This window comes from Pagrus major, chromosome 23 (assembly GCF_040436345.1).
Source record: "Pagrus major chromosome 23, Pma_NU_1.0".
Lineage (NCBI taxonomy): Eukaryota > Metazoa > Chordata > Actinopteri > Spariformes > Sparidae > Pagrus > Pagrus major.
Window position 1 is genome coordinate 4453702 of NC_133237.1, and position 18320 is coordinate 4472021.

At 40.4% G+C, this 18320-nt stretch overlaps 2 protein-coding genes and 1 long non-coding RNA gene across 3 annotated transcripts; 1 reads left to right on the top strand and 2 right to left on the bottom strand.

Moving 5' to 3' along the window:
* Nucleotides 1-142: 142 nt before the first annotated feature.
* LOC141019275 (transmembrane protein 106A-like) lies at nt 143-8266 on the bottom strand. The gene is made up of 8 exons (XM_073494139.1): nt 8074-8266; nt 6613-6789; nt 5949-6012; nt 5531-5684; nt 5217-5357; nt 4530-4573; nt 3314-3367; nt 143-993 (listed from the first exon to the last, which is right to left on the bottom strand). Exons 2-8 carry the CDS (start codon nt 6785-6787, stop codon nt 873-875), a joined length of 753 nt encoding a protein of 250 aa, XP_073350240.1. The 5' UTR covers nt 6788-6789; nt 8074-8266; the 3' UTR covers nt 143-872.
* A 1583-nt stretch (nt 8267-9849) lies between these two features.
* Nucleotides 9850-14110, bottom strand: LOC141019204 (amine oxidase [copper-containing] 3-like). The gene is made up of 5 exons (XM_073494058.1): nt 13720-14110; nt 12599-12684; nt 11231-11397; nt 10214-10346; nt 9850-10095 (listed from the first exon to the last, which is right to left on the bottom strand). Exons 1-5 carry the CDS (start codon nt 14012-14014, stop codon nt 9850-9852), a joined length of 927 nt encoding a protein of 308 aa, XP_073350159.1. The 5' UTR covers nt 14015-14110.
* A 1333-nt stretch (nt 14111-15443) lies between these two features.
* On the top strand, nt 15444-16903 carry LOC141019392 (uncharacterized). Its single transcript, XR_012180772.1, has 2 exons — nt 15444-15517; nt 16378-16903. It is a non-coding gene; the product is annotated as an uncharacterized lncRNA (long non-coding RNA).
* The last annotated feature ends 1417 nt before the right edge of the window (nt 16904-18320 follow it).

Below are 18320 nucleotides of genomic sequence, written 5' to 3' on the forward strand. Positions count from 1 at the left end.
CAGTGAACTAAAAGAGGCTTAAAGGCTCTGTAGAGATGATAATTCCCTGTGTATGAGTCAGTACCAACAGCGCAAACCTTTCAGATTGCGAGCAGCTGTTTGATTTGTTTCTATAAAAATATTGATGAGTGCAACATTAAAATTGTGTTTTAGAGTTTTATTGGACAGTGGGCACAACCATGTGAACCTGAGGTTATAAGGCATACGACAAGATTAGAAGCCACCAGAATGGCACTTAACACTGAATGTGAAATTAAAATGAAAAACAATAAAAAGGTCTTTATCCGACGTCTTCTGCTTGTCATTTATACACACACCATACTGACGTAACTATTGTGCAATTTTCACTTAGACAATCCTTATATTTCAACACTTCTACTGCACCTTACCTTTTCAGATTATGAACAAAATGACAAAATATAGTAAAATGACATAAACTGACAGTTATTGAGTGGTGACAGTGAAAGAAAAGAAATCCAACATTTTCACATTCAGTAACAACATCTCTCCAGTAGAATCAGAACCAATTCAGATCCTCAGGTGGCATGGCATTTCTGCTCCGACCTTCATACTGTCACTGTGTCCTTGGCCTCAAGGTTTTTATCGGTTTTCTCCACAGCACTGTAAAAACTGTCCGTAGAGACAGTGAGAGTGGTGCATTTGACACCATCCAGTTATTTACACACTCGGATTTATCTTCCACCTCCAGGCCCCTTCATGGATCCATCCAGGGTGACTTAATCACATCCTGGTATCACGTTACATCTTATCAGACATTTTAGTGACACAGTCCACAGAAAAAAATGTAATAAAAAAAAAAACACTGTAGGCCCAACTCCACAGTTTTCGTCCGTTCATCCAACACCCGTCCATCAGGTGGGTGGGGGTTGCACACTGTGTGGTACGGTGCTGTTGGCTCCGCAGTCGATGTACTCATACGTCTCCATGGACAGCTGCTCATAGTGGGCCAGGTAGTACACTGTCATAGACATCCTGCAGTAGAGGGAAGACAAAACGTGGAAGAATTGTACTGGCACTGATGTCAGGTTAAAAAACACGAGTGTTACAGAAACATGGATTAGTGATTTTTGCGATTTCAAGGAACAGTTCAGCATTTGGGGAAATACACTTTTTACCATTTGCTATGTGATCAGATGTGAGCAGGTGTTCAGCACAGAGCTGGAGTCATGATGTGGTTAATGTAGCTTAGCATGAAGACTGGAAGCAGGGGGAAACAGCCAGCCCGACATCCATAACTCGTATCTTGTGTATTTACATTGTATACAAAAAGAAATGTAACATTTCTTGTCATTTTATCCACAGATTCCCAGAGTCGTGTTGTCGTAGTAAGGTTGCCATATTGGGTACCATACCAGACTTGGAATACTCTTGAAGTGTTGAAGGTTTAGTAGAACTGTTTCCATGCAAATGCAGGAGGGGGTTTGTCCCCAAAAGTGGCATAAGTCAGAACACACACGAACTGTGTCTATACATGGGGCAGTCAAACGGTCAGAAGGGCGGGGCTCACATGCACCAACATGCACGTGTTATTTTTGATAACCTATTCAGCTCCAATAGACGCCTAAAAACACAGGAACTTTACTCGAAAATGCTCTCAGACCGATAAGGCATCAGTTGTCGGTACAAAAATGACAAACTACCAAAATAATCAGTTTGAGACTCATTGGGTTGAGTGCCACTGACAGGGTAGGGAAGGCCCAGTGTATTTAAGGATGGTCTAACATGGACCAACAATATCATTTTTTCAAGGCTGGTCAATAAGGCTAAGTTTAACTTTGTACGATACAGAGAGAAACATGTGTCTGTATGCACAGTGAGTACAAGACAAAAAAAGTTAAATATAAAAATGGTGTGGTTGCACATGCAAAACATGCACAGTGTCAAACTGCTTTCTTTCTTACAGAGCAGTTCAAAGTAGTGATATCTACAACAGTTTTCAAACTGCATGGCTTATCACATGAGCTTTGAGCTATAATTACATTGAGGCAAACACACTGATGCTTTTCTTCCTATCCAGTCTGAAGTGAATCACTGTGAGGGACTGTTAATCTGTGGACCGAGTGTCATGTGAGCACAGGCTCAACACAGATAGTGTAAATTCTCTGGCACTGACATCAGTCAAACCATCCTAACAATATGACTGAATGGCTTCTGTTTAAAGATTCAGTTAGTGAAGTCAACAGAAGTGGGCGATAGTCATGTTTTGTTTTCAAGAGTTGTGACTGCACAAAATATTCAATCAGTTTCAATCTTTGGCAACAAGCAAGGTTCAAGTAAAAATACCAGATATTGTTTCAGTTATTGTTAAACTGATTGGTGAATGTAAATTCTGAACACAAATCAGGCCTTTCAAATAACCACACCTGCTTTAAAGGAGCACTCTGTGGTTTTGGTAAGAAATGTTAATGAGCAGAGAAAGATCTTCATTGGCTGATTTTTTTCCTGCCTAAACAAACTAAATAAACAAACTGTATTTGTTTTCATGACTAAATAAACAAACAGCTTAAAGGACAACACAATTTACACAGTTTTACTTTGTTTATAAGTGGCGGACCCTGCCACTTTTGTAGCTTCAAACAGTGTTCTGGGACCTTATTTTCCTCTGAGAGCAGCTTCTTTATTCACTAATGGAAAAAGTAAATCTTTCTAAGTTTGTATTATTACCTCATTAATATTGTAAAATATTACAATTCTGAGTTTTAATTTTTCAAAACAACATAGTTTTGTAGGTGTACCTTGTGTCATTCTTTAACTTTGGCACACATTTTGTGTTCATGTGGACCTCGCACTCAAAGTCTGACAAAGGCTGACTGACTAAATGAAGGTGATTTGTTCCCTTTAAAAACTTGACTGATGTTCAACAGAAACATTAGGCTATGTTAGGCATTAATCATTCTGTGTACATACATGCGTCAGTCATGTATAACCTTGTGCCATTCATAACATTCTCTGAATCTCTTCAGCCAAAATATGAAAAAAGACCATTACATTGGTATCATTCTTTTTAAAAGAAAGTCAAACGCAGTTACTTGAATACAAGGGCTAAACTCAACTAACTCAGGGCCTTTTTTGTGGTGGTGCAACGAACAGCACTGCATGTGTTTGGTATTTTCAGGACATTAGCCTGCTGCCAATAAACCTTAATTGAATTACACAGAATTTTTTAAAAACGCTGAACCGAGAACAGCAACCTCTTTCCCCAGTCAGTAATTTAGCCTTGAGACTATCCACAAATATGAAAGCATCCTAAAGACCTATGGAAACACATTACTGTACGTATGATGATACTTACTGTAAGTGCAGATACAGGATGTGGACATGCATGGAAACTCTCTTACAGTAGTTACTGCAGAGAGAGAGAGAGGGGTCAAAACAGTTTTAAATGAATAATAATAATAATAATAAATAGTTAATTAAATTGAAATAAAATAAATAATAAAAGTACCTGTATTAATACAATAATAATGACGACATTACAACACAAGGACAATACATGTTTTGAACTGACTAAGAAGAGACAGACGCTAAGTTTAAACTGAAACACATCTTATCCCAGGAGGAAGAAGCTATCTCTACCACCAGGTTAGCTGGTTAACAGGTTGTACCAGTGAGCTGCACACAAATTCTACACCCACAACTAAATTGATGAAGGATTTGGAAATCATTTGAATGTAAGTGGTGATCTTCACAGCACAACACATTTGTTTTTTTCCCCTTTGAAATAAAGGCTGACTTAGCTGAGCACAAAGACTGTAAACAGGGAAAGCCAGATAAAAAATATAGATCTACCAGCAGCTCTAAAGATTAATGATTAATAGAACCAATCACAATGTTTGTTTTGCGACTAGTGCTGTGTTGACAGATGAGAGCAAACACTCTATTGGACCCCAACAAAAAGTTAGCTCGCCAGTGTGGGAGTTATTTGAATGATATAAAGCTTTAGAGGCGCCGCTAGGAGGCAGGTGGATTTTGTCACCTTTGGACAGAGCCAGGCTCGTTGTTTCCCTGTTTCCAGTCTTTATACTTATCTGAGCTAAGTGCTTACTGTTGGCTGTAGCTTTATATTAACTGTACAGACAGGAGAGTGGTATCAATATGAACCGAAAGCAAAAAAATATATTCCTTTCTAATTATAAATACAAGAACGTGAAAGTACCTATTTAGAAAGACTACACACCCAACAGCTGCCTGAGTGATGTCACCTTGTTTAACGCTCTGTGTAGAGTCAGTGCTGTATGTTAGCTGACTCTTCTTTCACATAACTGCAGGCGTAAATATGGCCAGACTTCGCCTTTTTTAATACTTTTCTGTTCCGAGGCGACGGCCATGTTGGTGTTGCTGACATATATTGAGTGAGACGATGTAGTTCACTGAGCAGTTTTATACAAAACTAAATGATACTTTACTATCTTTACAACAAACTATGACTTTCCTGAATGAAATCTTCAGCACCTACAGTAAGGGAATTTTCTACCAGGACAATGCAGAAAGTAACAGTGGCAACTCACCACAGGCCGGGGTCTGTCAGCTTGATGGGGATCACAAAGGAGTACTGGAAGGAAGAAAAGATGCAGAAGCCATTTATTGACTGTCAATTTAATGTTTACAGCTGGTCACTGTAGTTTTTAACAAACACTACTCAAACAGGAGGAAAAGGTGCATTTATTTGGGACTTTGGAGCCAGGAATGAATGTCCTCAAACTCACACTGTGTCCTCAGAACCACAACAACACAGAGTTATCTCTTTGCGCGAGTAAGTAGACTTGTGCAAAGAGATAAAAAACAAAAAAAATCCCAGTGATGTCATTTGTCATATTGTCCTGATAATTTTGTGTCCTTTGTCAGACAATACAGCATATTGTCAAACATAAACAATTAACTGGTCCGCCACTTTCATGAGTTGTGACTTGACATCTGTTTCGCACAATACGATTGGTTGAGTCCTTCATTCGTGGTGCAAAAGCTGAATAAAAAGTGATGTTTCTTTTTAACTGTGTTAAATTCACTGTGCAAGTACTGACATAAAAAAAAACTGGCTCCAATGTGTAAAGGCCTTAAAGCTCAGGCAGAGTCAGCTAATAGGAAGCTAGCTACATGGCCTACTGTGGTCCAACCTATAGCTAATAGCAGCTACAGTTAGCAGCAGTCATGCATGCCTCAATGATAACAGGTTTCTATGCTGTGCGATGCCTCACCGTTTGGACGGACAGAGGCTGGATACTGGTGACGTTCTTGATGGCAACTGTTCCCACCACCGTGTCAAAGTTCAGGGCCTGCACGGTCAGATTGTAGGCCTGCACTGGTGCAAAGTTGTGGTTTGTGATGTTCAGAACATTCTACAAAGAAACAAAGTTGTGATTTTATAACATACAGTAATACAATGAGAATTGTTACTAAGAGATGTAACAATCAAAATAATTATGACAGGACAACCTATCAACACCTTTCCCATTTCTTTCTGCATCCATAAACCCTTCCTACCTCTCCTTCACTCTCTCTCTCTTCCTACCGTAATGTTAATTTGGACATCCTGTTCGTGGAAGTAAACGAAGGATGACTTGACGGCTACTGGAGAAAGAAGGACGGAGCGAGGAAACAGGAAGAACAGCACCAGGGAGCTGACCAGGAGGCAAATGCCGACAGACACGGCTACGTACAACTTCCTGAGAGAGGAGACAGATCAGAGGACGGCAGGTGGTCACTGTGTGCATTTTTACTTTTGTCTGTAAAATGTTTTGAACAGAAAACAGATTGACATTTGCACATCAAATATAGGAGCACCTTGTCAGCTATGTATACAGCTGTATATACAGTATTCATGCTGTGGATGTTACATCTGCACAGTAGTGTAATTCGTGGGTTCAAGGTAATAACCACTCCACAGATTTACAAAGTAAAATTCAAGCGTTGGGTATTTGTCTTCTTACGTGTGTCTGGGTCTCAGCCTCTGGTCAGTACAGGGGATGACAGCTACCAGCTTGCTCTCCTGACCTGTTACACAGATGGAACATGGTTTCATGTCAAGGATGACAAAGTAGGAGCAGATATGATATTGTAAGAAATGTGATCCTCTCGTGTTTGTGTTCAACTGCCAAAAGAAGATGTGTACTGTACATGTAGTGAACATTTTCACAGTGTCAAAACAAACCTGTCAGTGCTGTCTGGTGGACAACTTACAGCATGTGATGGTGACCGTTTCCTGATTCCCTAATGTATCTTTTGCACTTCTGTGCTGAAATGTAGCCCAGAAAATGTATCAGTCATGTAACAGTTACTCTGTTTGACTCTGCAGATCAGACCAGCACGAAGTCACCATGTCACCCTACTCCTGAGAAGGCTCAATCTGCTGCCCTGCAGCTGGTGATGGAAATGCAAAATCCAAAAAATGCTATATTGCGACATCTAGTGGCAGTGAATGTCCTTTATAGAACTTTTAAGACTTCAAAAAGTGAGTCATATTGAGCTGAACATCAAGGAAAGAATGCAGGGAACTAAAGCAGGGGACACAGATGTCTTCAGTGTGTTCGTGTGTGTGTGTGTGTGTGTGTGTGTGTGTGTGTGTGTGTGTGTGTGTGTGTGTGTGTGTGTTACCTCTGGGTATACGTCCTGTACCCTGGCAGGTGGGACAGTCCACTGTTTCTCCTGAGCTGTGTCTCCTGCTGGAGCTCCTCCTTTTAATGTCATCCTTCTCGATTATAGGCTGCTTGTCGTCTTGCCCGATCCCACTCTGCTGGGATCCATCACATTGGCTTGAAGAAGCCCCCATACCTGAAAAAACACAAAGAACATTTACTGTGCTAATTACTAGTCAACTGCAAAACTTAGATGGGCTGACAAAAGCAACTTCAGTGAGAGGGTAGCATCACAGTGTGTAACGGTTTATAGCGGTACATTTGAATTTATTTAAATTTATTTATTTATTCAGGACAGCCCCTTGAGATGAATCATCTCATTTTCGAGGGGTTCCTTCCACAAAACTGTGTTATTCACATCTGTTTGACAATTTCAATTTTTGAATGTTGAAATGAAAATTGAAATGAAAATTCTTACATATTGCACCTTTAATATAATAATAAGACTTTTCCCATAATAAAACTACTTGATCTTGCAATATTACAATTTTTATAATAATACAATGATTTTTTAAAATCAAATTATTTAAAATCTATTCTCATAATATTGTCAGTCACCAGCACAGGCAGTGTATTACACTCTGTCAGCAGATTAAAGGGGAGGTTCACACATTTTAAAGTCTGTCTTAAAACAATACTCACATGCTCCTATGTACATTAAAACAGTTTTGGGTGGTTGTCATCATTCCTCCTATTCATACTGGCTCTTAGGTATTCCTTCCTTTATGATTGTCTAATATAAGTGAAGGGGGGTCAAAACACACAGTCCTTCTCAACAACAGTAGCAATAAAAACCCATCTCAAGCTCCACATGAGCAGCTGGCCATCGCTTTATATTGAAGAAATGTGAACATATGTGTGCTCACTAAACAGGAACTATGCAACTGCATATGGAGAAGCTGTGGTGTTAATATAAATAGAATACTATAATAACACTGTGAGTGTGGTGAAGTTTTCTGTTGAGAGCTTGCAGGTGTACAAATGCCTAACATACCTGCAAAACCACACATGAGGAAGCAATCATTTTAGACTTTGTTATAATGTTGTGAACATCAGTCACATGGATGTATCATGAGATGTGACATGTTCATGAGGGGGTTGAGTATGTTACAAATTTTTAACTGATGAGTGTCTGAGTGAGGATTCTTACACATCAGAACAAGGACATAACTTCAGTAGTGTCACAGCTGGTCACCTGCTCATTTCTGCCTGCCCTGTCACCAGCCATTCTCACCTAATCAGCCAGCTCCACTCACCTGTTCCCTCAGCTGCTCCTCATCACCCATCACCCTGGTATATATACTCCAGCCTCACTGACACTCATTGCCAGATTGTTCTTCACCTCATGCAAGACTCATCTCCAGCACTGACTACCTGTGGCCGACCCTGTTTACCTCGTTTGATTCCCCGGAAAACTCACCTGCCTTGTGTCCCCGGCCTTGAGAGTTTCTTCCTTGAGGGATCGGTGTTTGCCGCTGAGTCACGAGTGACACACCGTTGGACACTTCTCGATCTCGGCGTCACTTCATCCAACAGCTCCTTCTTGTTCCATTACTCCACAGACGGAACAAAACTACTCCCTGACGTATTTAAACTGATCCGCTGTCACCAAATGCTAAATGTTTTGCTGCGTAGAGACTTTCTAGTGAACGATAGCCGTTATGTGCTACATTCACTTACCACATTGCATGTTCCTGCGACCACCGTGCTTCAAAATAAAAGTCTACTTGCGTTTCGCCGTTGAAATGCTTTTGATGTGAAGCCGAAGCTGAAGGAAATGTTCGGTTTGCATTAGCGGTACATGAACACAGCACTCTACAGGCAGTGGGCGTCTCTCTCCGGACAGCTGGAGTTGCGAGACCGAGGAGTTCCCGCGATACTTACAGAATGACGCGCGACCGCAGTTATACGTATGTGTGTTACAAACGCAAGAAGAAGTGTTCCCAAACAAAGGATTAGAAGAAATGCATGTTATTTGTCTCTTTTTTTTTTTAGATTTTTGTGCTGGCGTCAACACGGGGTGTTTTATTATGAAAATTAACCGGTTGTTGTTGTTGTGGTGGTGTCTGACTTCCTGTCTGCTCTGTGCTGAATTCGGCTAAATTGACGCGCCGTGCTCTGGCATCTGGCGTGCGATACTGCAAGATTTGGTATCGATCCGATACCAAATAAATACAGGGCCAGTATTACCGATACCGATACTTTTTAATAATTAAGGTGGATGCATCATCAAATTGCTAAATCTGAATGAAATTTCATGACCTTTTTAAGTGTTTTTGTGATTTTTCCTTTGGATTATTAATTAGTTAAAACCCAGGACAGAATTTGGGAAAAGTTTATAGGTTAATAGAAAATACTTTATTATCAAATTAAAAGTTTTTGTTCAGAAACAATAGAACAGTAACAAAACAAGGTCCTTCACAATCATTTCTGCCAGGCTCCTCGTAATCTCCGCCGCTCTTGGGTAATCGGCTAAGTGAAATAATAAAATAATTAAGTCTGTAGCACATCTTGTAGTTTAAATATAGTAATCATACAGTATCCCTTTCAGTTAACACAAAAGGGTAATTATATTCAATCAAATCTGAGCCATATTATATTCAGTATATTTGTTTCAATTCCAGTAAATGTATTAATTTTAAGAACACGTTTCAATGGGATAAATGTATGATATCAAGGTCTTAGCATAATTTATACTTTTTGAGTTGGCTAAAGTAACAAATGACCAGCTGCACTTTGAAAAATTATTAACTAATACCGAAGATGACTAAAATATAACTTTCACCACTATTATCTACCTGAATATTCTCTGCCAGACTGAAATGGGGGATTTCTCTCCTCCTCTCTCCGTTTCTGTAGCTCGGTGTTTTCATTCGCATGATTTTTCATATGCTTGTATAAATTTGTTGTTACCACTATCTTTTTAGCCTTTTTACAAATTATACAGCTTGCCGTCGTTTCATTTTCAGCCTGAAAATATAGCCACACGGCACTCTGAGTCATGTGACGGTACAACATCAAATCACAATAGGGGGGAGGAGGAGTAAAGTGTGCCTGCATCGCGCTGTGACAGGAGCAGCGCTTGAAAGCAGTGGCACTTACACAGACAGCCAGGTCGCCTCTTTGATGAAACCACAGCAGTGCATACAGGAGAGACACTGAAGCTAAAGTATCGATCTCATTACACTGGTATCGATCAATATCGATACCAACGTTGGTTGGTATCATCCTGAGCAAGGCAGGCCATCCTGTTGCTGTCACAGCTGTCCTCTGCGCCTGGTTTAATGTACACCCCGTCAGCAGAGTGGATGGACGGGTCTTCATTAAAGTAGTTGTGTGGCCGCAGCAGGACTCCATCCCCGTTGCCCACGGTTACTGTGTTTGGGATGTCCTCGGCATGGGGGATATGGAGGAAGCCGGTGGTCACCCAGGCAACCAGGTCCTGCAAGCATGTTATCATACACATCATGCACAGTACCTCAGCTAAGTTATGTCATTTCAAACTGACATGAGCGATTGTATCATCGGTCGTTTTACATGCAGATGGCATCTCAACTCACCTCGTCTTCAATGCTCTCGTTGTCTTCAATGTACTTGCTGAAGTCGACAGCTGGATTCCAGATGTTGTTCTGACTGTACAGACTGCTGCTCATCTGCTCTAAGTCCTTATGCTTGGTGATGGCAACCTTATACCTGGAGACAGAGAGAAGAAGCTCAGATAGAGATAGCATTGGATCAGCAGCCGGGCCATGGTTGAAGCGTGTGGCTCTTTGGGGATTGTAACCCGAGCATCAGACAAGAACCCAACCCAATCATCAGAATACATGTTAACAATGTGTGTTTCTGCAAACCAAGGATTTGTTGCAACTTTATGTTTCTTTCTGTTTCAAATGAGAAGTTAGAGTCACATGTCACACCCTAATTTCAACATACTGTTGTAACCAGTTCTTAGGATGACATATAGCAATGTGACATCTTTTTGTAATGGTAGGTGAAATCTCATGTCATGTTTTTATAATATGTGGTCCATGACAGCATATAAGTAGAAAATGACAGTGGTCCAATACTTAATCATGATCAAATTTAGGACACACATTCTGCCATCAGGCAGCGTACAGTATGTGTCTTCCTGCCTCCAAAGGACTTTGAGACAAAATGTCCACATCGAAACACAAACACAGTCTGGCTCCAGGACTTCCATGTCCACAGGAGGTCTCGTCCTTTCATTGTTACCTTCAGTTCATGCAGCTTAACAAGTACTGACTGACTAGAATTATTTATTAAAAAATTAGCCTAAGTTTAAATTGAGCATCCAGAAGGTCATATCCATAGATGCTCTATAGAGCACAGCACATTTTTTCAAACACAGCTTTTAATCATTAAGAAAAGTGAGCTAGCTAGGTTTCTTTTGCAGGGATTTGCTGCATCCAGAGCTTTGTGCCACCCAGGACAATTGAGATTGGTTTAAGAATAACAATCAAGCCAGAGTGTTTTTCCTCCTTTATTAGAATGAGAACTGGTGCAGCCAGACCTCTCCCCAGTGCTCAAACACATAGCGTTGTGAGATGAATTCTCACCTGGCCCACGACATGGCCTTCTCCTCAGCCTGGCTCTCTGGTAGGTGATCCCCAGTGAAGCTGAACACCTGCAGCCTGTAGGAGCGCTGGTGACCCCATTTATTGACCTGTTTGCTGGCGATGTGGAGGTAGCGAGGGCTCTTAGTGTCGTAACGCAGAGCAGCTTCCTGCAGAAGCGTCAGTAATATTAGTCCCACAAGATTCAAGAGTTACTTTGTTGACTGAAGCAGTGGTGAGAAATTGTGAATGATTAATATACTTGGTCGTTTTCGCGTCAGATAAAAGAGAAATGTCCCACACGTTAACCCACAAAGTAACATTACAAGGCCAGACAAAATGTGGTAGCAAACACCGCATCCATATGTGAAAAAGTGTCTGTCATCCTGTCTGTCCTGCACTGTAAAAAAAATCATAATTTTACAGTATATGACTATTTTTTTATAGTAGTTTTTCTGTTCTTTAAAAATAGTGTACAAAACTGTGAAATTACAGACATCATCTGTAAATCAACAATCCGCCTGTTATTTTAAGTATTGTGACAGTAATGACAAACTACATTTATTTCTCATTTTTTTTACAGAAAAATACTATATTAATATTACGTTATCTTTTCTGTTTTCTTAAATTACATACACATTCACGTAAAATGACAGTAATTATATGTAATTAAATATGTAGCCTGGTATATCAAAGTTTATGTCCATACTAACAATCTTAACACTTTTCTCTGTAATTTTAAGGTAAATCATATTAGTTTTAGATTTATGTGTATTTTTACATTCAAACTCTGTAAACAAATATGTAGCTCATTATATAAAGGTTTATGTCCATACTAACAACATTTTTCTCTGTAATGTTAAGGTAAATCTTGTTCACTAGTAACTCTCATCATATTTCTGCCTGAAAAACAGCGTCCAATTATGTGATTCGATTCAGAGCAAAAAACTTAAATTCACATGTCTTTGTCTCCTTCCACTATTGTGTTGTTGTAGTTACTGTCTCTGGAAACTTGTATTGAAAAATCACCGTGACGATCAGCCCTCCCGACCAAGACTTCAGTGAACTTTCCCCCAGGAAACAGCATCCCTCTTCGCGAGTGAGAGCCAGACAGGGTCCACTGTTTACTGATGGTGATTATGTAATTATGTAATTTAGAGCGAAATACGTAACTTTCCCAGGATGTTTGGTGGGTCAGGATCTCAATCACAACACATCATAACTGCATCCATATGATCAGAAACAGTCTGCTGAGACATGTTTAGATTTACAGGTGGAAACCGGAGGAAATGCATAAAAAAACCACACTGATCTCTACGCCATGATGTGTACCATCACACCTCTTTTGGTTTTGGTTCAGTGTGAACAAACAATGGTGGCGTAAAGGCGAGCCTTCATTGCGGCATTAATGCCGAGTCTCATTGTGAAAGGGGCTTGTGTCTGCCTGCTATCTGGTACTGAGCAGGTAGTGTACAGAGAGTTTTTAGAGCTTTTTCACTGAGAATAGTTGCCTGCCACTGCTTGAAACCAGGTGAATGAGACACCATGTTAGGAGATATGGTGGAGGGAGGCAGATATCAGCACAGAGTGATAAATAACACACAGAGTATTGTGAATGCAGGCAAGTTTTTGATTTCATGAACTTGCTGGGAAGCACAAAGTGGACGAGACACACACTGTGTGTAAAATCTGCCACAACAATTACAAACCACGTTTCACCCTGAGCTAAGTTCTGCAAACGAAGAATACAGCGAGCCCAGGTAATCAGACATGTATTGAGGAAGTGCTGTTAACTTTGATGTCTAATTATGAGAGAAATGGGTGCGGCAGTCATGTTTTTGATGGTTGCATCATTCAGGAAGTCCTCTGTCTTAAAGCTGCTGTGTGAAAACATTACTTTTGTAAATTAGAAGATACTTGTAATGCACTAATGTGATTGGTGGTGTCACAGTTTAGTGTAGTGACTGTGACTGTAAACTGAAGGAGCTCTGTGTAGTTTTGGAGAAGAAATCTAAACTCAGAAATTTTCCATAAGGTCCCAGAACACCGTTTGAAGCTTAAAAGGTGGCAGGGTCCGCCACATATAGACAAAGTAAAACAGTATAAACTGTGTTGTCCTTTTAAGGTCAGTTTGTTTAGTCAGTTTGTTTATTCAGTCATGAAAACAAAGACAGTTTGTTTTTTTAGTTTGTTTATGCAGAAAAAAATCAGCCAATGAACATCTTTCTCTTCTTCTTAACATGTCTGCCCCAAAACTACAGAGTGCTCCTTTAATGTCCTTAACTGATGATCTATTAAGAGATCTGAAGTCATAGTGACTTGATCATTATTCATAGTGAGCAACATGACGTCATTACATACCCTGCATTAATTCATGTATTACATTATAATGAGCCATGCATTAATCATTACTGAAGTATATGATGTGTACCCTTATTATAAAGTCTTCCTGTTTTGGTTCAGAGCTATAAAGGGGGTAGTATTATACTCACCCAACACATCCAGGTCCACTTTGAAGTTGATGAAGTGGGTGTGGATGTTCCCCAGCACCTTCTCCGCCACCTGGTGTCCGTGCTTCATACTGCCATCCACCAGGTAAGAGGAGGAGATGTAGCCGGTGGCGTGCACCTTGGCCTCCACTGATCCGCTCTGGTAGAAGATGAAGTCCCACATGTAGTCGTAGTTACCGATAGCTTTGATCGTCCTGAACACCAGGGCGCTGTTCACCATCCCCCCGTAACTGCTGTGGAAAAAGTCCGAGAAGTGCCTCCGCAGGGGCTGACCCATGTTGTGCTCAAAGATACAGATGGAGTTCCTGAATCTGACCGGGGCTGGGACATCGATGTAGCGATATGTGTCCACGTAGGTGGCTTCGTAGGGGCAGTCCACGCCACGGAGCTGGTCCGTGCTGCCAGCACCAACCAATCACCGCCCTCCTCCCAGAGTGGACAGGTGTTTCTAATCTCCTGTCACAGCGTATGTGCGGCCACACAGATCAGACTGTGATCTGTGGGCAAGACTGAGCAGCTTCCAAGCAGTTGCCTTTCACATTCCCCACCCAGATGTATCCTGCTGGTCCGGGGATTTGGGCCTCCGGTCACAAGCTTGCGTCTTAAGATTATTAAGACCACCATTTGCTTATGGAGGACATACGTGTAGAGGAATAAGTATATAGGCTGAGACTGTTTCATAACTAGTTAAAAGCTCCTTGGAGTGCTGTAGTTTTATTAATCGTCTTTCAAACTCACCAGAATTATTTTCACAGTTCAGCTAGTATAATCAGTATTGCATATGTTATAATGTATACACACGTATTTAATGTGAACTTATTGTACAGTAAACATTTAATTGTATTCACATTGAATCCATCATGTCATGGATTTTGTAATGTTCTAGGAGTGTGTGTATTAAATCAGGCCTTGTGTCGTGGCAATTTCTTGTGAACGGAGGACCAAACATGGGAGAGAGTTGTCATTCCTTTATTCAGCACTTGCAAGTGGGCGCTTCAACCATCAACATGTAACGCTTCTGGCTAAAGGCGCAAAAACATCCTCTTGTGGGTTTTCTTATATGCATGCACACAACCCAACTTACACCCACATCTGGAGTCTATACATCAACACACTTGACAATTATTACCTTTTGGGACTCAAAGCCAATGATGAGACAAGGAGAGGTTGGTGCTGGTAATGGTGTCACTACTAACAGAATGGATGTCACTGTTACCATCCATTAAATCATAAGTAGCACATTCAGCACTGGAATAATTGATCAGTTAATCAAGAGTGAAAAAATGTGATAATCCTTGTTTTAAAGGTCAAGTGTGTAGGACTTTGTGATATCTAGTGGTGTGGTTGCAGATTGCAACCAACTGAACACCCCTCATCTTACCCTCCCTTACTGTGGCTGCTAAAATCACAAACAACATGAAAGGCCTTCTCCTGAGCCAGTGTTTGGTTTGTCCATTCTGGGCTACTATAGAAACATGGTGGTGCAACATGGCAGACTCTGCTGAAGAGGACCTGCCCCCACCGTAGATATAAAAGGCTCATTCTAAGATAACAAAAACACAACAATTCTTAGTTTCAGATGATCATACACAAATGAAAACTAATGATTTTTAATATCATATTCCATTTCTGCCAATATATCTCCCTAAATTCTTTTTTATCCTGCTGTATGGCTCAAATTCACCTACATTTCCAAACAAAAAAAAAAGTCTTAAGTCTATATTACCTGCAACGTGTTGACCCTCTTCTCATGATCTACAGAGAGTATCTGCACAAAATGGTACTGCTTTCCTCTTGCAACTAGGTGAAAATGATTCTATTGCAGTTTGCTGTGCAGAGATCTACTTCCCACTAGACAAGAGCACAGTTGCAAACACCATTAGATAATTTCTCACACGAAACATTCATTTCCCCAAAAAGACCACCAGAGGTCAGCAGCCTACTGCCTATATTATAAGCATTAACCTGGCTTTTACAATAGTCCATCCTCAGGTATCATATCCATTGATGTATGAATGGACAATGTGGAAAAATATTTCAGTACAATGAAATATAATTCAGCAGCACCACAAACTACATCCTCCAAAATGAGCATGAAAAGAATCAGTTTGAACAATAAGTGAACATTATCATTTTCATAATGGTTGATTTATCGCAGGACTGTTGTATTAGACTGCAGTAGTTTTCTGACAACAACATCAAAATTTACATTAATATTTCACTTTAAGTGGAATTCGTAAGAACCGGCCACCTGTCAAATTCATTCTCTAAGGTAACTGCTGACTGTATGCTAGCAGCCACCTGTAGCTGACGTTAGCTAATAAGCTCAGTCAACCACCACCGGGGGAGTGTTGGTGGTGTTTACTATTGGACTTGAGGCTGGCTAGCATGCTTTCTTCAATAGAAACTGTATCTCTACAACACAATACATAGACGTCTTCAGTATATTGAAACGGTTATTTCTTCACATTCTTTTGACAATTTCAGTTGTTTTTTTTAAATGTATTAAACCAAAATTCTTGGGTGTTTTACCTTTAAGGTTTGTTTGAAGATCTGCAGAATACTTGCAGTTAATTTCATACTTGTGACCATGGAAGTAAAACATGAGCATCAGCCCATAATTCCTCCCTCTGCCAACAGGTTAAAGTGTTTCCAGCCCTGCTGATAGTGGAGCCTCTGAGAAACATGAGCCATGGGGTTCACTATAAGGTCTGCGAGCGTAGAGACATCCAGCGGACTCTGGTGGAGCGCTTCTTGTCAGACCAGGACCTGCAGAGGGGAAAAGACTTCTTCCTGAGCTCCCACAAGCACCACGATGCTCTGATAGCACAGCAAGGACACTTTGAGCTGGTTTGAGTACAGTTAAGACTGACTGGCTATTATTGATGATCCGGCCCCAAAACTTAAGATTAATGTTGTAATATCATAACTGGTTACTCGTAAATATGTTGGCCTTGCCACCGAGATGGTGGAGCTCACACCCCTTTTGGCAAAAGTTCCCTGTAGCTGATTTAACAGGGTAAGACTCCCTAACCAGCTAAAAATAGTCACAGAAAATAATGTATATAATGTGGCAGCAACCCCCCAGTGTGTGCCTTTGATTTAATTAGAATGGACACATAAAAGCTATTGTAATCATCAGAAATAAACAAAGATAGAAATGAAACCCTTCTGCTGAAACAGCAGTTGTCCTATCAAAGCTTAGCAGCCATATCTAGGCAGGGCAGGCCTGTCATGCTTTGGATTTCTTTACACAATGAAGCAGTGTGCACAGGCTGCCAGGTGGTATTCTTTATAAAAGAGTTTAGTTTACGGTGGTTTGTGTTTGTAGGCTACCCTCTCTGTGTTTATCTGCTCTTATAAGCTGCACATTGACTAACTGAGCATGACATGGTTTCAGATGCTACTGTAAGAGATTGAGGCTAACGTTAGTTACTCTGTCATGATTTATTGAACTTATACAGCCCCAGCAGTATTCTGAGACAGTGTTACGTTCCATAAACACCTTGGTTAGTCCACATCCTAAAAACCTCTATTCTTGTACATTACAATGCAAACACAGGTGCACAAATACAACTTTTCTTGCTTGTCCAAGTTTGTAAGTGAAGCAGCCAGTTTGCTTTTAAAGAGCTGCTGTTGATTTGTTTTGTGTCTTCTACATCAATCATCAGCGAGGCGTCCCTTCTGCCTGACACATGCAGCTTTATCTTCAGTGTTTTAACAACATGTTACAGTATGCAGCCTATGTATTGTAAGAGTATATTTAAAACCCCTCTCTTATTTCAAAATGAGTCAGCTGTCGGTAAAGCTAAGAGGCTAAGAGGTTTAAAGGACCTTTAAGGGTGCTCAGCCCCCATACATGTAAAATTCTATTGTGAATGACCTCAACCAAACAATTTCTGCCACTGTAACACTGTAATCTTCACTGTCAGTACACTTTCACCATCCTTCTCTCTTCCCTTTTGCACTGACAGTCACACACAGTACGCGGCTAGAAAATGACATATAATCTGATAATAAATAAAGCAAACAGAGTATTTGTGATGTAAATAAATATAAAATCAGGTTGAGGAGATTCCACATTTGATAATGGTAGCACCTCACACTCGACACTACGTAGGATTACTTTAACATTACACCTCAAATTAGCTGACACCTTGTTAGCGAGTGCTGTTGTGAGAGAGGGATATCCCTAACCCTTTTTATTGATTCATCTAACAATTCTTTTTTACATAGTTGTTACTACAACAGCATGCTTTCCCTAAATATTGCCCACAATGCAGTGTTTTCTACAGTACAGTACCATTTTAAAGGGGGGAAACAATATGTTGCTGTCAGAATCAGGCAAATGTTTTTTACAGTGTATTAAAGGAAAAATAATACAGACCCAACCTGCTGCTTACATGAACAGTGCAAAATGTGGGACAAACTGATAGACGGTTTGGCTTCTGCAGTTAGAAACAAGTTAGACGAGTCGAACTTGTAAACTAGAAACAAAACCATCGTGGCTCAGGGATTAAAATTAATAACCTTAATCCCAGGTGGCAGCAGTGGAGACTGACAAATTGGAAGACAATAACTTC